The sequence below is a fragment of the Calonectris borealis genome, chromosome 3 (assembly GCF_964195595.1).
Source record: "Calonectris borealis chromosome 3, bCalBor7.hap1.2, whole genome shotgun sequence".
Classification (NCBI taxonomy): Eukaryota; Metazoa; Chordata; class Aves; order Procellariiformes; family Procellariidae; genus Calonectris; species Calonectris borealis.
In genome coordinates, this window is record NC_134314.1 from 16,272,590 (window position 1) to 16,294,840 (window position 22,251).

General features: G+C 37.1%; 1 protein-coding gene across 3 annotated transcripts in view; it reads left to right on the top strand.

Annotated features, from left to right (window-relative positions):
• Positions 1–22,251, top strand: part of ROCK2 (Rho associated coiled-coil containing protein kinase 2) — a 106,834-nt gene that overhangs the window by 67,762 nt on the left and 16,821 nt on the right. For all 3 annotated transcript variants that reach the window (XM_075145049.1, XM_075145048.1, XM_075145050.1), the window contains 15 exons: positions 5,539–5,683; positions 9,386–9,524; positions 11,193–11,284; positions 12,087–12,246; positions 12,847–12,910; positions 14,698–14,777; positions 15,127–15,175; positions 15,912–16,047; positions 16,177–16,268; positions 16,520–16,766; positions 17,094–17,200; positions 17,841–18,000; positions 19,082–19,242; positions 19,666–19,850; positions 21,024–21,093. In XM_075145049.1, coding sequence (XP_075001150.1) covers positions 5,539–5,683; positions 9,386–9,524; positions 11,193–11,284; positions 12,087–12,246; positions 12,847–12,910; positions 14,698–14,777; positions 15,127–15,175; positions 15,912–16,047; positions 16,177–16,268; positions 16,520–16,766; positions 17,094–17,200; positions 17,841–18,000; positions 19,082–19,242; positions 19,666–19,850; positions 21,024–21,093 — 1,887 coding nt within the window. The remainder of the gene's footprint in view (positions 1–5,538; positions 5,684–9,385; positions 9,525–11,192; positions 11,285–12,086; positions 12,247–12,846; positions 12,911–14,697; positions 14,778–15,126; positions 15,176–15,911; positions 16,048–16,176; positions 16,269–16,519; positions 16,767–17,093; positions 17,201–17,840; positions 18,001–19,081; positions 19,243–19,665; positions 19,851–21,023; positions 21,094–22,251) is intronic.

Sequence of the window (22,251 nt, forward strand, 5' to 3'; positions counted from 1 at the left end):
AGCCAATAGACTGTAGGTCTTAAGGGAATCTTATGTTCATCAGAAGAGACAATAAAAACAGCATCAAAGAATTCATAATACAAATCTACAAAAAAAGGTGATCCCTTATGCTGTTTTCAGGATCCCAGAAATGGTGAACCTAAGTCTTTTTTTCCCTTTTTTATTTGTTGTTGCTGTTGTTAAAAGAATGGAAAAGAAAACTGCTAAAATGTGGTTGATCATATTATAAATGTGAGAAGTGCATGCACATTTCTCGTGAAGAGTTATGGTGAGCTCCAGTTTGGACTGGGCATCGTCAATGAACCAGTGATCTTCTAAAGAAGTTAATTTTTTAACAGATTACATTTTAAGTTCTTCATGTTTCTCAGACTCAGTGGAATGGCAAAAATTTTTTATACAGGAAGCTTTAGAAGTTGAGAAGTTCTGGATTGTCTCCAAATCTCATGCTACTTCTTACAAAACATGAACACATCCCAGCTGTGTAAATATAATATTGATGTTGGCAGGATGATTTCTACAAAATATATGCTTACCCAATACTTATTTATTTTTTCTCATTTGGAGTTCTTTTAGCAGTTGTGCACATTAGCATCTTCCTTATGCTGTTGAGAGCCCAGGAAAATTCTGCTGCAATTTGGTGAGAGACTTTTTTGACCTTTGCTGAGGAAGGGAATTCAGTGTCCTCTTAAGTCTTCCAGGCCAGTCCAGACACTTGCAGCAGAATTCCTCCTTACCAGTATGTGAAAAGAATTGCCAAGTGTTTCATGGATCTTTTCCAACATAAAAGGAACTAGCCTGTTTATGTAACTCAGTTGTGATGGTTTTGGGGTTTGTGGTGTTTTTTTTTTATTTTTAACTTCTTTTAAAATCTGCAACAAGGTGAGTATTTTTATAATTGAATAAAGAATAGAGTTGGCCTCAAAGGTTTAGTAGGAATTGTAATTCCCTTTTGGTATTTAGGTATGATAAGGTAGCCCAGGGCAGGTTTCACCAGACTTCAGGTTTTCTGTAAGAAACTAGGCAGTAGCATGGTAGGCTTCAGTAAGTATCGTAGAGCCAGGAACTGCTAGTGCTACCAGGCTCAGTACATAATGCTGTCTTGTGCTAACTGAGCTTTTAAAAGAGCACAAGTTTAGAGGATATCTGTTGACAAGAGATGTGACTGAAAGAAGGGATGTTTACCATTTGTTATTATCGCCTCAGCTCAGGCAGTTTAGCTGAAAGAAGGAGCGTGTTCCTCTTTTTAGAATTCAATTTATTTCTCATTGAAGCTCGTCCAAGACTCTGCTGGATACTTCTTGCTTCAGTTCATTGCCTGCCGCATGCTGCGCAAGCCTGGGTGCAGCGTTAACACCTGATCTGAGCTATCCTAATGTTTCCACACAAGCACTCTCCAGCTCTTGTTTACTGGAAAGAACTTCATGAGGGAGTGAAAGCCTGATTTGGTGGATGAAGAATCGTTTGGATGGACGCATCCAGAGGGTAGTGGTCAACGGCTCAGTGTCCAGATGGAGATTGGTGACAAGTGGTGTCCCTCAGGGTTCTGTTACTGGGACCAGTACTGTTTAGTATCTTCATCAATGACACAGACAGTGGGATTGGGTGCACCTCAGCAAGTTTTCAGACGACACCAAGCTGAGTGGTGCAGTCAACACGCCTGAGGGACGGGATGCCATCCAGAGGGACCTGGACAAGCTCGAGAAGTGAGCCCGTGTGAACCTCATGAGGTTCAACAAGGCCAAGTGCAAGGTCCTGCACCTGGGTCGGGGCAACCCCCGGTATCAATACAGGCTGGGGGATGAAGGGATTGAGAGCAGCCCTGCTGAGAAGGGCTTGGGGGTACTGGTGGGTGAAAAGCTGGACATGAGCCAGCAATGTGCGCTCGCTGCCCAGAAGGCCAACTGTGTCCTGGGCTGCATCAAAAGAAGCGTGGCCAGCAGGTCGAGGGAGGTGATTCTGCCCCTCTGCTCTGCTCTGGTGAGACCCCACCTGGAGTCCTGCGTCCAGCTCTGGAGCTCTCAGCACAGGAAAGACATGGACCTGTTGGAGCAGGTCCAGAGGAGGGCCACGAAAATAATCAGGGGGATGGAACACCTCTCCTGTGAAGAAAGGCTGAGAGAGTTGGGTTTGTTCAGGCTGGAGAAGAGAAGGCTCCAGGAAGACTTTATTGTGGCCTTTCAGTACTGAAAGGGGGCTTATAGGACAGATGGGGACAGACTTTTTACCAGGGCCTGTAGCGATAGGACAAGGGGGAATGGTTTTAAACTGAAGGAGGGTAGATTTAGACTGGATATGAGGAAGAAATTTTTTACAGTGAGGGTGGTGAAGCACTGGCACAGGTTGCCCAGAGAGGTGGTAGATGCCCCATCCCTGGAAACATTCAAGGTCAGGTTGGACGGGGCTCTGAGCAGCCTGATCTAGTTGAAGATGTCCCTGCCCATGGCTGGGTTGGACTAGATGACCTTTAAAGGTCCCTTCCAATCCAAACTATTCTATGGTTCTCAGCCTTGGTCCAAGTCATTCAGGTCTGATGGAGATCCTCCTGAGCACGAAAACTGAACTGCTTTGTCTTCAGCAATATAATAATTCTGAATGATGCTAGGAAACACTACAGCCTCACTGGCAAGTTGTCATAAGTTGTGAGAACATGCTGTGTCTTGTGGACAGCCTTTTTTAAAATTCTGCACTGCACATCTCTCACAGCTGCAGGAGCCTCCCTCCAGTTGGCGTTCCAAGATGCACCTTGATCTTTCGAGGTGATGAGAAAAGTCTCAGGTAAAACACTGGCCTGAGACTCCCAAAAGGAAGCTGTGTATGAGAGCTGCTGTAGTAATTGTGCTACTCAGACATAAAACAGAGGCTTAGTATTTGAAACACAGGAGTAATGCTTTGCCCAGAGAAAACAGCACCCTTTAGATCGTTTCAAATGCTGAAGTACGGAAGGCAGAAGTCATCATGCAGAATGTAGAGACTGTCAAGGTGCCGTGTACTGCACAGAGAGGGCTTCCCTGTTTACTTGGCTTTGATGCCAGAGATCATAGAGGCTAGTCTGACTGTGGTATTAAGAGTATCCAGTACTTAAAAATACATCAGAGCAACGTCCAAGTTGTTTGAAAGAACAAGTATGTAAATGAGAGGAACAGAAATCTGGGAATATTTTATTCAGGTGATAATGGACCAGCCTCCCCAGGGACAAGGTAGAGTCCCCATTGCTGGAGGTTTTCAACAAGCAATCAGACAGGGTGCTAGATAATCTCAACTAGGCTCCCTTTCCCACAAAAGGTTGGGCCAGATGATCTTTCAAGGTTCCTTCCAACCTGGGCTGTTCTGTGATTCTGTGAATGCATTTTTAGATTTGTTCCTGAGACAGAAGGTAGAGAGTTTTATGGGGAGTAAGTACAACCAACTCCATGTGCTTCAGAGAGATACAGTCCATTGAAAACTGATGTTAGCACACAGGGCCCTTTAAACTGTAGAAATATTTTTTTCTTTTACTGTTCAATTCTTTAACATCTTGTCTGAAGACTTAAGGCATTGTTACCTGGAGGTCTTTAGCATCTGTAATGTCATTGGCAAGAAGCTTTCTTATTGCTACATATCAGCCATCAGACTTGGGTAGGGCTGGCTTTTTTCTGGCACAACCTTTGTTTTGTTTGCATAAGACTTCATAAAATATCGACATGTATAACATATTAAAAAGTGTTGTTTTGGTGTATTAATTACAGAGGAATGGGAAATGGGGTGTTACTAAATGCTTAGGTGTCAAGGTGATGCGGCTGTCTGACTGAAGCTGTGGTCTTCAGAGAAATCTTTCAGAACTCTTGTGGTGATTTTGCTTTTACAGAAGCTTCTTACCTCGGGAGGGATTCAGGTTGCTTCAGCCAGTCTTCACTGAGTGAAGATTCAGACTTTCCCTTCTTGTAATTTTGCATTTGGATAAGGAAGAGATAGACATGCACCAGCGCTGGAGGCTTCATTAAGATGCCACAGTCCTACTAGATCAGCAGAATCGCATGAGCCTAGAGCAGTTTCTCCAGTGCCCAAAGCAAAGACAGGCTTAAGCTTCAGAGAGGAGCTGTAGGTTTATGCACAGAGTGCTGTTACAAGCAGAATGATCAAATAATGGTTCCAGCCATGAAACCATTTTTTAATGTTCTTGACTTCAGATTCCTGGAGCCTTTGGGTTTTAGTTTATTTCCCAGTATTAAAATGTGTTCCTCTTTATTCTTCTTTGTCCAAAGAACATGTTTGGTCTTCTGAAAAGAATTACTTCATTTTCTTATTCCAGGATGATCAAGCTATGTGCTATCTGTTTCATAGTACAGAAAGCAGAAGTTAACCTACTCTTCATTATGGAACTAAGAAGTTAAACTTCCTTTAAGTTTCAGCTTCAGCATGGAGTTGTAGAAGCATTTGCCAGGAGGACACCTGCAGTACTCCTTAGGTCTCTGCAGTATTTAGTCATCGCTTTAGTTTTTGCCTGCCAGTTCATGACTTTCCAGGATTCTGGTTTAGTACATAAATAAAAGCTTTTGGCAGTTCATATGGTGTGTGAAAAGAAATATTGCAATTTGATGTGTAATTTTTATATATCAGTACAGTTCCAGAAGCAAAATATTTCTCTTCATTTTGATTTTAGTTTTTGCTAATATTCTGTATTAATATTGAGTCAAAGCTGATGGCAAATTGCACAAATAACTTTGTAAGATGACTTAGAAAAGACTTGAGGTTGAGAGACAGAATAAAAGAGGAGTGTATTTTCGTTACTTCTCTAACGTCATCCAGGATTTCATTTCATTCATCCATCTGGTCTCTCTGGAATGAATGCAGTGAATTTGATTAAAGAAAACAAGGCTTGTAAGCCTGAACCAGCACACTGGCAGATCTGACGATGCTTCTGCATCATTTAACCCCTGCATTTTCAGTCTCTCAGTATGAAGTAAAGAGGATGAACAATCATTCCATTAATACAACTGTGTTAACGTGTTAACAAAAATCACTTAGATGGTCATATTTTACCTTATTTTTCATAACACTGCTGTTCTTAAAAAAATAGCTTTTTAAAAAATTTTTTTTCCTATCTTTAAATAAAAACCAAGGTGTGACTATAAAATTTACCTATAGCTTCATATATGTCTGAATTAGACAAAACTGTTATGTGTCTGCTATGTAGGGCCTAACTCATAGCTTGTCAAAATTATTCAGAAGCTTGTCCCTGAATTCAGTGAGATAAGGAACAGTCCAATATGATGTGTAGTTTCATATTGAAATCAGTGGTAAAATCATAAAACTGGTCAGTTTTTGAAAAATGTAACCAAGAAAACAGCTATAGAGTAGGCAGGGGAGAGCACATTATCAGGAATTGTCATTTTAGTCCATAATGTTTCTGGAGTAAAAAATAGAGACTTTCAAACACATTCCTCAAACCAAATATTTTGTGCTATATTTTTTATGTTTTTCTGGGCTACTGATAGACTAATTGTTTAAAGACTCAGAAGTATTTTTAATTGAGCTGCTTGAATTCTTACTGTTGCACAGACAGGTATGGTGCGCTGCGATACAGCTGTGGGAACCCCCGACTACATATCGCCCGAAGTTTTGAAATCGCAAGGAGGTGATGGTTATTATGGTCGGGAGTGTGACTGGTGGTCTGTAGGAGTTTTCCTTTTTGAGATGCTAGTTGGTAAGTAGTGATTTCTTCTGCTAATGAGATTATCGTTTAGTCTTTACTGTGCCTTTAGCTGTACTTTGCTGCAAGGGGGCTGGTTGTACCTCACTATCTAACAGCTTCTGACTTCTGGCTGATGCTGTTGCTTCATTCCTGTTCTCTTTGCTCTCTGTTGCTCTTATGCTGTGACAGCTGTTTGCGTGCTTGCTCAGTGATTAGTTCCCTGATTCGGTTCAGCTTAAAACTAATTCTTAGAATAGTTTTAACTGGGGCCAGCTACCCCACCATCTCATGAACGTTTGTGCCACCTCAGGGTCAGTATTGAGTTTTCAGGGATGCTGAGATGGGAAGGGCAGGACTCTTCTTTTTTTTTTTTCCTTTTTTTTTCCTTTCCACTTTTTTTTTTCATTTTGTTTCCACTCCCCACCCCCCCATTTTTTTTCCCCTAGCACTAGCAATGGCTTCTGTTATGTCAAATTGACATGGCTTGATTCTTTCTTTTATGCTTGAGTCAGGATTTTCCAGTAAAATACACTGGACTGCTATGGCAACGAACATAGAATATAATCTGTTAAGGACATGAGTCATCTGCATCTTAAAATACAGTGAGGATCGGTATTATAGTCTGGTAGCAAAATACTGATTATAGAAGGATGAATTGAGCATGTAATCATTAAAAATCCAAATCAGCATGTTCTGGGAATATTGCAGATCTGATGTTTCTGGTATCCTTAGCCAGGAAAGTTGTTTGGATATATGATGCTACTGAAATCTCTGTGTCTTTTGCAATGAAGGCATTTTGACTTACAAAAAGTGTGTTTTTATAATTAATAGTCTCTCATAAACAATTCTGGCAATAAATAAAATTCTTTCGTTATTAAAATACTGGAGATGGTTGTCGAGAAATGTTTTCTCAGAGCCTCATTTTTTTTCTTGTATCTGAGAGAATTCTCCCCTTTTTATCCTTTTAATGAAAACATTTTTTAAAGTGAAAGTGGACAGGTACAGTTTTTGCAGGAGCTAGATCGTATGAGGGAGCCTGTACTCGATTAGGACAAAAATCGATCTACATTTCAGTGCAACACTGTGTTTTTATTCCGAGGTTTCAGTATGGGTTGCTAAGCTTAAAGGCGTTATTTGGTGTAGTTTTTCCTAGAGGTTGGAGTTGTGTTTTAGAAAATTTCTAATATTTCAGGTCTCATGTATTTTTTCTTCCCGAAGTATATCTTATTTTTATATATGAAACTATGCTATTTTTACTTCTTTTTTTTTTCTTTTTTTCTTTAGTACTCAACATCGGTTTTTTCTTGTGTATACTCTAGACTGGAAAGTACACTTTCATTAACTCTGATTTTTCAAACACTGTTTCTGATGGGAATGAAATAACAATTTTGTTTCTGTTGTGGTTTTAGCCATGCTATAACCTACATGTGATTAACACTGTACCCTTTCAGCTGGATTCTTGTCTTCTTTCTTTGTGCCTTTCATGAAGCTTTCTTCCTATTTTTTTTTTAATATGAGCCTCTTTCTTCCTCTGAAATGGATATGTGATTTTCTATCTATGCAGTCTTCTTGAAATGTTAAAACCTGCTTCACCTTTATACTGATAATTACAATTACAGGGCCTAGTTATGCCCTGTAATTTTTTTGTTTTATTTGTTGTTCTTCAATCATCATATTCCAATCTCAATTGGATTTCCTGTCTGACAGTGCAACATCGTTTTCCTCAATGACTTTGTTTACAAACGCAGTATTTGAGGCTCAGGTCAAATTAATTTGACAAAGTGTCTAGAAAAACATGCAGCTTTTCTTCGATAATGGTATAGCTTTTCTGGTCCTTGTATTTGAACTAGGAATAATGAGACTATTCAAGACAGATCTTCTACCCCCACATACATATTGTTAAGAGACAGGCTCCGATAAACTGGTTTGGAGTATTTGATACAGGCTAACTTTGATCTTTGATGAAACCCTTATCCCTTTATTATCCTATGGTATTTTGACTATTGAAGATTTCTTCTTCTTCACCCTCAACAACATGTAACATAAAACAATGTTAGCATTATCATTTCCATTCCTAAATAGCCGTATCAGTTTCAAGATCCCATTAACAACAATTATTTTTAAAAGCCTTTATGGACTTTCACACTTGGTTTTCTCTTGATAATCTTTCTTAGTTTCTCCATATCCCACACATTGGTAGAATTGGTAGAACACATTGCTTGTGTTTACATATCAGTTTCTGTCTATTGTCGTCTAAAAATTTACACTCTGAAGAAAGCACAGAAAGCATTCTGACATTCTGATTTTAGTAAAGACACAGTGCTAATGACAACAGTACTACTTTGTATTGTGAGCTTAACTAAAAGCTAAAATGTTGGTCAGAGGATGAATCCTAACACTACTTTAGTTAAGTGACTTAGGGTAGTTTTGAGGTGTGACCTAAATTAAAGCTGTTTCTGAGACCAAAGAAAACTGACAAGGGGAAGATTTAGAAAAAGGGAGGCAGCAGCAAATACCTGTGGAATCAGTTGATCACAGTGATTCTTCCCTCCAACGTACTAGTATGGCAACCTAATGAATTTACTAGAAGTCTGGAAGTTTAATTCAAGCTGGTCTGTACTGATTTCTTATTTTGCCATAAAATGACAGAGAGAGGCTAAAGGCAGGATTGTTGCATTTATATTCCTTTTGAAAGCCGAATGGGTTTTGTCATTGGTCTGTTCATACATTTTTTTCATGTACCCAGCTTTTGAAATTTTTAGTACCTTGTTGGAAGCATGCAGTCAGCATGCTGACTGCCCTGCGGGGTGATCCCTGTCTGCTCGCAGCACACCAGGACAGAGGAAAGAGCCTAGCTCACGCGATTTATTGTTCACTTTCTCTTTTAAACCTATGGATTAGTTGTGAGAAAGGATTTATGAAAAGTTGCAGCCTCTTGATTACTGACCCAAACCATTTGTATATTCAGAATGTTGTCAGTTAACTTGAATGACAAATAACTTCATCGATACTGATTCTTTTCAGTTGTCCCAATTTTACATTTCTTAAGGACATTTGCAAAGAAACTAGACTCAACTAAAGCCTATGCTGCAAACCTTTGGGTGAGAAAGGTCTATGATCTTAGAAGCCACCTGCCCATGTTAATATGGGCACTCAAGCTAATATAATTTATCAGTCAACAAGATTTATGAATATGGGTTTAACAGTACAGTTACACACTGTGAAGGCTCCTGCTCAGAGCCGACTTGCCTTAGGCAGCTCCAGGGGTAGGCAGGGTAGATCTGCGTGCCTCTGAAACGGTCTTGGGTGGATTCCCTCCAACAAATGTGTGTTAGCAAATCTTTAATGAGTTTCGGTCCGTTATGGTAGCTTTTAAAGATGGGCATTTATGTTGCTGTCAGCCATCACGTAAATTAGAAAACAGTGATAATCTTCAGGTAGAACAAAAGATGTAATTCACCAGGCAAAATTTTGGTAGTGTTATGCAGGATGGAAAACAGTTTAGTTTTGTAACACAGACATTTTGGGGAAGGAATATATTTAGTGGTATACATTATTTTGTACCCTGCATTCCAATTTCTTTTTTTTTTTTTAAATAAAAGACTATTTTAGGTAAAACTGCTTGTAGACTTTTCTTTATATCTTTTGTCTTTTTCAACTTACATGACTTGAACATGACTCAAAATCACAGTCAGTTTACTATTTTATTTTCAGGCGATACTCCTTTTTATGCAGACTCGCTAGTAGGAACATACAGTAAAATTATGGATCATAAGAACTCATTACATTTCCCAGACGATGTGGAAATCTCTAAGCATGCAAAGAACCTTATCTGTGCCTTTTTAACTGATAGGTAAGTGCATGTATTATTCTGGTACCGGTATTTTTATTTTGGATGGTATTAGCACATGTACATTGCAAAAATTAATTCCTTCCATTACTTCTTTTAATCTCTGTTCAAATCTCTTCTGCAAAATCTCCTGCTCTCTAGTTTTTCTTTTTGGGTGTTTTCCAGGTATTGTATTTTATTTCTATGAGCAGTTCTGACAGCTCTTGTTAACAACGCAATTCGTGCCAGACAAATCCTTCCAATTGCAGTGTGTAGTACAGTAACAAACCTCTAAGGTCGAAAGTAATTTGTAAGCCCCAAGGCAGGGACCAAATTGTTGTGCTCAATGTCTAAGCAAGTGTTACTTAAAAAAATGAAGGCAAATACTTGTATGAAAATAAACATGTATTTACTGAGTTTGTTTAAGCTTTCTTAGAATGTTTGAACTTTTTTTTATTTGCTAACAAACCAGCAAGGATATTGTTTTGCTATAAATAGATCTTAGAGGTCTCCCTTTGTGGAACTGAGCCATTTATTGATATTAAGCTGTGTAAGCTTGTTCTTGACCTGAACACTTACATTTTCTTTAGTTCCAGAAAGCAGAGATCATCTTCAATTTTTCTGATTTAAAAGAAGAATGCTGTAGGTCCATAGTTAACTCTGGATCAATGCCGCCTTATGCTTTCCTGTGGTCACCTGAACTTGGCTACAGCAGAGCATCTAGCCTTTATAGAATGAGGGATTAGGAGGATTAGTTTTTGCGTTCAAAGAGAGTGCAAACAATTAAAAAAATTGTTTGTTTTGTTGAGCAAGATCGCGGTTACTCAGGAAGGATGTGCCTTAACAGCATTTTTCACCCTTAGTAGCTGAAGGGTAGGGAGAAAATATGAATAGAATTTAATAAGGTAAATGCGGCGAGGTGTACTTCCACTACGTGTGTTCGTCTTCCTGTTTATATTTAATACAGTGCTCGAGTGATTTATTTGAAACAGATGCCTTCTTTCCGTATGCGTGATCACTGCTGAAGCACTTAAAGAAGGAATAAGCATCAACCCTATGATTTACTAGTTCTTTTACACGCATTGTTTTTATATCCTGTTCTTGTAGTTTAAGAGAGACTTCTTCTGGTCAAACTAAAAGTTTCTCATAGCGCTTAAGATTTACTTCACTGCAAATATCAGCAAAAGATGTGTCAGGGTTAGTTATGGGGCAGAGGATGGAATTCTTAAAATATTTATTTCAGTCCAGCTTTGAATAACTGTTCTGTGCAGTAAGTTAGACCTTCCTTCACTTGCGTCTTAAGGTTTGTCATGTGGTTTGGCAGACACGGGACTTCTGCAGTTTTTTTTCCCCTGAGGGTGTTGGGTTTTTGTTTGTGTTTTTAGTTTTTTCTTAGTTTTTGTCTCAGTGCTCTCTTTCTTGCTTTACTCCCCACGTGGCAGACTCCAAATTCTGGACATTTTAGCAGTCGCAGGGAGAGTGCATGCTAAGAAACAGAGTACATTTTATATAAGAAACTACAGATCAGTGGTTGGTGGTTTTAAAATTTTTTTTCATTTGATCATTAATGTGGTTAACACAGACAATCTTCACTGAAAGTTTCTTTGCTGCTTATTAGCAAGTCAGAATTTAAATAACAGAAAACAAGTGTTATTTTTCCTAATGTGAATTTGGCTTAATTGCTATGTTTAGGGATGTGCGACTTGGGAGAAATGGGGTAGAAGAAATAAAGCATCATCCTTTCTTCAAGAGTGATCAGTGGAACTGGGACAACATTCGAGAGAGTAAGTAAATTAGCTTAAAAGTTCTATTTTTATTCAGTATTTGCAATAGTAGAAATGAAAAAAACTTTAGGCTGTATAAATTAAGTATTTTCTGTCTATCAAGAATCTTGCTCAAACGTCCGTATTTATCATTTGTATTATAAAAACTCTTATCAGTAAGGGGTAGTAAATACACATTTTTCCTACTGGAATTATCATCACCTTTATCATGCTTTTCATGTATAGATTTCTGTTTTGAATAACAGAACTGGATGTTTTAGAATTCTAACTAAAAAGAATGCATGTTAGGTTCTGTTCCTTTGTGGCTTTTTTTGTTTCGTTTGGGGTTTTTTTGTTGTTTGGTTGGTTGGGTTTTTTAACCTTCTGTAGTTAAGACAGTAGTTTGACAGCAGTCTTGTCAGTTTTACTGCTTTTCATTTAAGTTATTGTGAACTTGATAGATATAGGCAAAAAACCAAAGTGTGTCAGTTCAGATCATGAGCTTGATCGTAACTTTAAAAAGTCATGTATTTACTAAACTTTCTTAAAATGATGATTGTATTTAGAGTTTTCTCTTCTCAAATGTGCTTACCTTAGCAAATATGTTTTGTGCATTAGATATTCTATGCAATGTATCAATCTAATGTAAAAACAGATTTCTCTAGAAAAAAATGTTCACAGTAATACATACAGATCTGCTGCGTGGTTAATACATATTTAACTAGCAGGACAACTTATATTACAGGCTTTTAACGTTACATACCGGTATATAGCAAATGGCTGAATCTTGGAGTGAAGTTGATCTTTTCTCCCCTTTTTATAGCTGCTGCTCCTGTTGTTCCTGAGCTCAGCAGTGATATAGATAGCAGTAATTTTGATGACATTGAGGACGACAAGGGAGACGTGGAAACCTTTCCAATCCCCAAAGCCTTCGTGGGAAACCAGCTGCCTTTTATAGGATTTACCTACTATAGAGACAATTTGTATGTGATACTTTAATATGCATTTTTAGAAATACAGAATTTTCTTAAATCCTATCCTTTTTTTCACTCTAGATACATAATTTATTCATTGCATTATATTCATATATGTCCAATTGTGAAGATACAAAATGCAGAGTTTAAGTAGAATATATAATTTGCTACTATTTTGGTTTTTTTGGTAACTCTGATGCAACACAGTATTTTTACATGCACAAAATTATATAGTCTCTTAAAAAAATCTTTTAGGGTTAAAATACTGATCGATTTGTAATTTAGTTCTAAAATTGCTTTTTATTAGTAGCTTTAGAAAAAAGTTTACAGAAGATAATAACTTGCTAGGACTCGAATAGTCAAGAAATAATTGTATTAATTAAAAAATTATAAGCTGCTATGGATTTGAAAACATGTTATACTTCACTTAAGAAAAGATTCAAATCAGAAAGATGCACTCACACAGAAATAAAACAAGCTTCATTCTGAGAATAGCATAGGACAAATTAAGACTTCAGAGAATTGATTAAAATGAGTTGATTGGCAAGGTTGCCAGAGTTGTTGAAAACTTGAATAAGAGCTGGAGGGATTTGTTTTTGTTTTTGACAGGTTGCTAAGTGACTCCTCTCAGTCTTGCAGAGAAAATGAATCCGTGCAATCTAGTAAAAATGAGGTTAGTGCCTTTTTTCTTAAATATTAATGGTATGATTAACTAATTTTGTTAAGTCTGTTAAGAAAAGACAAAGTCTAAAATAAGTTTTTAAGGAATTTTGTGGGGGGCTTTTTGTCTTTTAATGGTTCTCAGTAAAAATGATATTTTCTATTTACAGGACAGCAAGGAGGCAAGTATATTATTTGAATTATGAAAGGAAAATTCCTACAAAATGTGAAATATCTTAAATGTTTATTCACGAAATTGTTAACAGTAAACCAGTTGTATTTTGGAACAGTTGTACTGAAGCATTAAGGTACTATAGTATAAAGATGAATGAATACAGATTTTTCTCGAATTCTTTTGGCATCTAGAATTTGTTTGGGAAACAAATGTGTAAGGCTCTGTTTGCCACAAACAGCATCACTTTTGGGAAGGTTGTGAATTTTAGCTTCACACTTGCCTGAGTGATTCATGACTGATCTATTCAGAGTTTGGAAAAGTAAATTGTCACCTGCAGTGATAAAGGAATGTTTAAATCATGCTCTCAGTTGAACTGAGTGTATGGAGCATGTTTATCCAGCTTTTGAAGATTGCACATGACAGGAGAATGCTATGGAATTTTCATGTACTTATTACATCATTATGTTACTTAAACATTTGTATTATTCAGGTGTAGATAGTGTATTGTTAACATTTCTCAAAACTTACAACTCCTGTTCAAAGTTTAAAAAATAAGTAAAGGAAATGCAATATGTATTGACCGGCATAAATTTAAATACAAATGTTTATTAGACTCCACTTCATTCCTTCCTGTCATTGCTGAATAGATTAATAGTTTTAGACATTGCTGAATAGATTAATAGTTTTAGAGTTTCCTTTTTAAAAAGAAATGCTACTGCTGTTTAAAATACATAGTGTGACATTCGTAATATTTGCTTTATGTTGTGATAGTAAACGTAGTTGGTAAAATTTTGCCTTTCACTTCTGACAACTTTTTTCATTTGTATTTTCTCAAGCAATGAATTTCCGGTCTTGGTGTCCTTTTCAGTGTCCCTGTTCTGGGAATCTTCTAATTGTAACAATTATAAAGTGTTGTAGTAAACCACATTTTTACATTTTATGTTTGGAGGGTAGAGGAGGAGGAGGAAGGGACGAAAATAAGTGCATTTGAAAGCCTGAAGACATGAGACGATTCCAAAATTTATTATTTGTAATTTATTTCGTGAATACTTGGGTGCGTGACTCACAATTTCTTCTTAATATTTTAGTAAGCAAAACAAAGCATTCCCAAACTTGAAAAGTGTTTGGTAGCTTCTGTATGTGTTAGACTAAGAAATTATTCTTTATGTGAGGTCATTGAGCATGTTTAGTAATATTCTCTGAATATTGTCCAATTTGGTCATGTGGCCCCCTTTTTATTTTTTAATTTTATTTAGGAAAGGCTATCTCAAAAATTCTGCTCCAGTGGAAAGTCTCTGTCTACAGAGAAAGAATACAGCAAAGGGCCAGTAACAATATTTTTTGCCCGTAGAAATTTTATGACTCTCAGTCTGTGGCACGTAATTCTCCGATGGTTAGATGTAATGTAGCCTGCAGCAAATTTTGTAACTATGGATCTGTATCTTTGAAATCATCAGGATTAATACCTTGTAAAGATGTAACCTTCTGGTGATGGTTTAAAATAATGTAGTGGAACGTTGAATTCATTTTCCTCGCTTTCCCTTTTTTTGTTATTTAATTGAATTACACTTGTTCTATGTGATAGCATTTTTACATGTGAGCCATGCTTTTTTGACATTTTGCAGTTTCAGAAAAAACTAAGCAAGCTAGAAGAACAGCTCAGTAACGAATTACAAGCCAAAGATGAACTAGAACAGAAGTACAGGTGAGACTGTTTTGACATGTTTGGTATGTTTATAAAGAAGTTTTATTACACCTTTTGTTTTTGAATGCTTAAAAGTGTTTTAATCCACTTTGGGGATTCCCGACCCTGCAAGCAGACCTCACGGTAAATTGCTGGCTTAATTCTTGCTGCTCCTGTGACTGCTGGTTTGGGTTTTTTTGCCTTAACACTCCACAAGAATGTCTCTATTGTTTGAGTGATTTCCACCATCCTTGAAGTTTCATGTGATTGCTAAAATAGAGTATCTTACGTAAAATTAATCAGACACATCCAAACATTCTAATTTGTATATAATCAGCAGGGTTTAAAAATATTTTTCAAATTTCTTCAGGTCTACTAATACTCGTTTAGAGAAGATAGTGAAAGAGCTAGATGAAGAGGTAAGTCCATAGTTATTTCTTATTAGAATTAGAACTTTAACATTTGTGTGGCTTTTTTCCTTAGGAAACAGCAAATTACTTTTGAGTAGCTGTGTATTTATAGCAAGTAATACCAGTTGATTTCTTGATATTCACAAGCCTGAAATTGTTGTCACTGCAAAAGTATTTTCATTGTGATTTCCATACTACAACTACACATTTGTTTCCAGAATCCATTTTTTACCATGTTTTTAATTTGGAGGACAGTGATATGAATAATCCATATACAATTCTAATAACTGAAGATGTGAGAGTAATGTTGCTAGAAGAGGAAGCCCATTTTTTGCACTGTTCAAAGTGTCAGTAAAAGGACCCTCTTTCTTGCCCAGCTTTGCACTTTAGTGCAACTACAAATTTGTCATATCTAGTGAATGTGTACAACTTAATGTATTGCTCATCCAGGTGCATGTCGAGACCTTACATGTATGTTTCAGTGCCTCCTGAGTTGCAGCTCGGTTGGTTTACTGGATTCATCAAATCCAAACGATCAAACAGTTTTTAAATTTTAAAGCGCCTGGCCATAGTAATCCTGAGCTGGATTTGACCACGTTTTCGATACGCTGTGTTTGCGGCAGGCAAATGGACTGTGTCTTTCTCCATTACAAACTAAACTGAGTGCGTGAGCTGTCTTTTTATCATTTAAAGAATACCATTCTTCTGTATGTAATTAGTGGTGTTTTTTTATAAATATATCCAGATAACTTCAAGGAAGAATGTAGAGTCTGCAGTCAGACAGTTAGAAAGAGAGAAGGCTCTTCTTCAGCATAAGAATACAGAATACCAGAGAAAAGCAGAACATGAAGCAGATAAGAAACGCAATTTGGAAAATGAGGGTATGTTGAACCATGCTTGAAGGGTTCTGTTTTGATGTGGGTTTTTAAAAGATAAAATAAATTACTTACAGCTCAAATTAAAGCTTTTTCATGACAATGATTAACAATATTGAATTTTTTTTGTTATAGTTAACAGTTTGAAAGACCAGCTTGAAGATTTAAAAAAGAGGAATCAGAACTCTCAAATATCCAATGAGAAAATCAATCAACTACAAAGACAGGCATGCCAACTTTATATATGTATATATTAAAATAATAGCTGTTTGAACTGCAGATTTACTAGTAGTGGAGGAAGTTGAAATGTGTAATGAGTTTTAAAAGCTGTTCTTTCTTGTCATGTTTTGGTGTTCAAAGGTAATCTTAAAATACATCCCTTTTTATTTCTTTAATCCATAAAATCTAGTATTCTGTAGTAGAAATGGTAGACGTTTTATTTTAATTGTTTCTGAAGTATGTTTTGCTCAATCCTTAGTTGGATGAAGCCAATTCTTTGCTGCGATCAGAGTCTGATACCGCAGCCAGGTTAAGGAAGAACCAGACAGAAAGCACAAAGCAAATCCAGCAGCTGGAAGCTAATAATCGAGAACTACAAGATAAGAACTGCCTGCTAGAGAATGCTAAACTCAAACTGGAGAAGGACTTTCTCAATCTTCAGTCAGCTCTAGAATCAGAAAGGAGAGATCGAAGTCATGGATCAGAGATTATCAGTGATTTACAAGGTATTCCTGCAAGTGTTCTGAAGTTAAGCTTGCTTCTCATTTCGGAAATAAAAATAGATTTTGATTATGTTATTTGAGCTCCAAATTGTGACTAGATTAGCATGCTGTTTTATACAATGTTCTGTAAGTGTGGACACACATTTAAGAGAAAATATGTGATAACATTTGTAAAACGTTATTGATAACTTTTAAAATCACCCTGAAGGGAGATGTTCTTAATAATCAGAATTAGAAGCTGTTACATCGAAAATTTTTATCTCTAAGTAGATACAGTACATTCTTTTTCCACACACTGCCCAGCCTCATTGATGTTTTGGTCATTTTTAGGTCGAATATCTAGCTTGGAAGAAGAAGTAAAAAATGGAAAGAGTGCATTAGCCAAACTGGAAATGGAGAAGAGACAATTGCAGGAAAAACTTACAGATTTAGAGAAGGTAACAGCACTTCTACGTGAACGTTGGTGTTACATTCTTATGGAATTTTTAAATTTGCGCTTTTATTACTTGAGACAGGGAGACAAAATGTATGCAAAAAATAAGCCTTGTTTTCAGTGTTTATTCTTTTTATTTGTTTTTTTTTTTTTTGTCCATTGTTTTTGCAATATGAGAAGTGGGGAAAAAAAGACAGCATTTCCCTTAAGATCATAATACGTTATACTTCTAAAGTACATGTACTCCAGTGTGTAGCTTAACAATGCAGAAGTAACATTTAATTTCACCTGTTTTTTTTTTAAACTCTCAATATTGCCAAAAATAAAAAAGCTTCTGCTAATATTTTTTTCAACAAATTTGTCATTGAAACAAAGTATTGAAAAAATTCTTCAGTAAACCTAATCTTTGAGCGGCTTTTATTACAGAATGTTGGCTGTTAAAGCAGTAATTCTAAAATTGTTTGCAACTGGGAATGTCGTTGTGCATTTTTGGAGCACTTTGCCATCCATAGAAAAACATTTGTAGAAATGAGTTCTTTTCTACACTTAGCATACTTCCAAGCAGCATGTTATTGTTGTCTGAAATTTTTTCTTTAACCTGATGTATTTAATGTTTTATTTCAATGTAATTTCTTCTTTAACAGGAAAAGAGCAACATGGAAATAGATATGACATATAAATTCAAAGTTATGCAGCAGAACCTTGAACAAGAAGAAGCTGAACATAAAGCCACAAAAGCACGATTAGCAGACAAAAATAAGATCTATGAGTCTATAGAGGAAGCAAAATCTGAAGCCATGAAAGGTATGCATTTGACATCACAGTTGGACTTAGATTATACAAAGTAGATAATATTTTATCTATTTTATCTATTTATATTTTAGTATTAAATTATACAAAGTAGATAATATAATCTTCTAATGCTAGTGGAAGCCTAAGTGTAGGCTTTTTTCCTTGATTCCCGTTCTTTTGAAATATAATTAGTGTCGTAAAAATCAGTCATAGTCGCTTTGTCCTTGCTTTGCTAGGTTAAAGACATGCTGTTTTAGTCTCGGAGTAAAACAGGTTCTCCATTGCACACAGCACTAATTCATTTTCTGTGCTAGTGTATTCTGAATTAATTTTTCTTAAACTTACATTACTAAAACTGCTTGAAACATTTTTGTTAAGAGCTTATCTATGTTCTTACTCAGTGTACTCATACCTTTTTTGTGTCTTCCTAAATAAAATACATGTCAGCAACTTAACAATTTAAATATTTGGCTAGATAGAAATAGCAAAGCCTTTGCTAGGCTTCCATAGTCACCGTGCATATTCTGATGCACCTCATGACAATTGAAATCTCTTCGAGATAATTACCAAACAGTTCTAGAAGATGGCTCTTACTTCTGAATTAAATGGCTTATGTTTATTATAGCTACTTAAAAAGCTACCTGCAGATCCTGTCGTTCCAGGTGTTCAAAAGAAGCACAAATGATTCAGTAATAATGGCTGAATCACTTGGCATATCAGGTTCCCAAACAGCTTCAACTCTTTAAATGATTTCGAATTATCATAGTCAAAGCAACACTTCAGTAGATTTAGATGAATTATTTGTAAAGATCCACCCTTTTATCCATCTCAGATGTGTTGCAGATAAACTGGAAGTTATCTTGAAATTCAAAAGTAGGAAATAGCTATCGGTCAGTAATGCTTGCAAAAGCATCCTCTGGGAGTGGATTTACTGTGCAAATTTTAATGAATCACTCTTTAGCAGTCTTTCTCTTCAGTGTTAAAAGGTTAAACATGTTGCTTATTGTTAATATGGGATAGACCTCCGCTTCCCCTCGCCCTCCAAAATCCCCTGGTTTACACTGACTGACATCTTAAATCTCTTGCTTCACAGAAATGGAGAAGAAACTTTTGGAAGAGAGAGCTTTAAAGCAAAAAGTAGAAAACCGGTTGTTAGAAGCTGAAAAGCAGCGCTCCATGTTGGACTGTGATCTCAAACAATCACAACAGAAAATCAATGAGCTCCTTAGGCAAAAGGATATACTAAATGAAGATGTAAGGAACAATGACAAAAGGACTCTTGAGTGGAACCTGGTTTTCAAAGTCGTAATATTTTCCTTGTTATAGCTATATTTAGGAATGTTTGTGAATGAAAATGGCAGCAACTTTTTCCTTCTCTGTATTTGGAGCTTTAAAAAGTCTACCTTACGGAGTGTGATTTCATTTTTCTGAAATATTTCAGCATTATTCATCTTAGAAAGTTTTCCATCCATCTGGAATGTAAAATGTGAGATTGACATGGAAAAACTAGCTTATTTATTGTGTGCTAATGCCTTTATTCAGGAAACAGCTTGGACTTATCAAAAGATATGAGCATGTTGTACAAAAGCATAGAGGAAGTCAAAAAGAGACACTGTTTAAATGTTGCTTTCTTGTGTAGGTCCATAAAATTCACAGGTTTCTTTTTATTTTTTTCAGGTAAAAAACCTGACATTAAAAATAGAGCAAGAAACACAAAAGCGCTGTCTCACTCAGAATGACCTCAAGATGCAAACGCAACAGGTCAACACCTTGAAAATGTCAGAGAAGCAGTTAAAACAGGAGAATAACCATCTTCAGGAGATCAAATTAAGTCTGGAAAAACAAAATAACGAACTCCGCAAGTACGCAGAGTTGCTCTATATTTTTTAATAATGTTACTGATTTGTAATTATTTTTTGACAAAAGCTGAGAGCAATATTAATTTTAAAAATTCGCTGCACAGAATATGCTATTCTACAGTGCAAAACTTAATTGTTGTTTAAAATAATTTACAGTGACTCTAGTTGAGATTTGCCCTAGTGATTCAGCACTGTATAGATTTGTAATAAAAGATGTTTGTTATCCTGAAAATCTTAAGAAAGACCCAGCTTTTGAGGGTTTTGAAGAGTGTGAGGACTTCAGAGAAACACTTATTTAATAGAAAGTCTAGGTACTTTTTTTTTTAAAACTACATAGGACTTCAGTGAAGAGGAAAGTTACTGGCATTATTAGTCCAGGAGAGCTTATTAGAGTTGGAAATGAATACTGGTACAGAGCTGTGAAGCGTAACCATTGGAAATATCTAGTACTAAAGATGTTTAAACACATCTGTTGGGCCTTCAAATAGGAGTTGTGTTAAATTCCAGCAGTTCTTCAAGGTCTTACAAGCAATATTTGCACCTGATAATAAATAAATACTCTTTTTTTTTTACATAAAGGACCTTCCTGTGAATGAAAAGACAAGTCTAGCACATGTATCAGATGAATCTCATTCTTAGCTCCTTTATGACTTCTGATGGTTTATGTCCTTGTGCTTTATCTTTTCTGTCAGCAAAATAGAAAAAGTGGCTACATGTGACGGTTGCTCTAATGTGAAACACTGGCAGAAATCTTTTCTGCTACATTAGTGTTCTTTGTTACAGACTGACTAATTGACTTTCTGAGTTGTTTTAATAACAGAGGAATTCAAGAAATTATGCATGTCAAAGAACACAGACATGTTTTCACAGACTGAGCTCTAGCAAATGAGAGACCCAAAACGATCTGTCAGATCAGGGACATTTTACATGGAAATAAGATTCTGTCACTGGCCGTTTCCTTTATCACTGTCTCTTACTAGTTGAACTATGTGACACTGCTGTAGTTAGTGTGTTAACAGTATTAAACTGACTTCTTATTAGTGCAGTTTTCTCAGCTGTATAGGTGAAAGAGAGCTGGTACCCAGAGGAAGCCTCAGGTTTAATTGCTGTCTTTTCTATTCACTGGTTTGGAATATTTTCATATCTTTTCTTTTAAAGTATGTTATTCCTTTCTAGGGAACGACAAGATGCAGACGGACAAATGAAAGAGCTTCAAGACCAACTTGAAGCTGAACAGTATTTCTCAGTATGTTTTATGCTTCTTTATTTTTATACTAATCTGTTTACTAAGTACAATGTTAGCTTTTCTTTTTCCTCCTCAGCCATCAGGTGTTTCTCATCTGTAACCTAAAGATAATCCTTTTTGTTGTGTCTGTCTGTAGTCTTGTCTGCAGCCTTGTCATCACTCCTTGTTCGTGATCTCTGAGCAATGTGAAAGAGCTCGTGTTAAGAAATGTCCCAGCTTTGGAAGGGAGTCCCAAACACAGTTTAGAGGGAGTGAGGAGTCAAGCAGCTCATTTTTCCACAGTGTGAATAATTTTCTGCATATTTCAAGCATTTTGCATTCAGCATCTTTTCCATGCTGCATGGAAGAAAAGAGCTGTATTCTCAGAATCACATGGTGTGACAAAACATGTGCATTTAAGGCTTGGAAGGAAATTTTTGCATTACAGCAAACCTTGGTAGAGATCTGTGGTAGGTTGACCCACCAAAGCCGCTCTATCACTCCCCCTCCTCAGCTGGACAAGGGAAAGAAAATATAACGAAAGGCTCGTGGGTTGAGATAAAGACAGGGAGAGATCACTCACCAGTTACCGTCACGGGCAAAACAGACTTGACTTGTCTGATTTATTGCGAATCAAGTCAGAGTAGGGTAATGAGAAATAAAAATTAAATCTTAAAACACCTTCCCCCCACCCCTCCCTTCTTCCCAGGCTCAACTTCACTCCCAGTTTTCTCTCCCTCCTCCCTCCAGCGGCGCAGGGGGTCGGGGAATGGGGGTTGCGGTCAGTTCATCACACGTTGTCCCTGCCGCTCCTTCCTCCTCAGAGGGAGGACTCCTCACACTCTTCCCCTGCTCCAGCGTGGGGTCCCTCCCACAGGAGACAGTCCTCCACGAACTTCTCCAACGTGCGTCCATCCTATGGGCTGCAGTTCTTCACGAACTCCTCCAGCATGGGTCCCCCACAGGGTCACAAGTCCTGCCAGCAAACCTGCTCCACTGTGGGCTCTCCACAGGGTCACTGCCTCCTTTGGGCATCCCCTTGCTCCAGCGTGGGGTCCTCCACGGGCTGCAGGTGGATATCTGCCCCACTGTGGACCTCCATGGGCTGCATGGGGACAGCCTGCCTCACCATGGGCTGCAGGGGAATCTCTGCTCCGGAGCCTGGAGCACCTCCTCCCC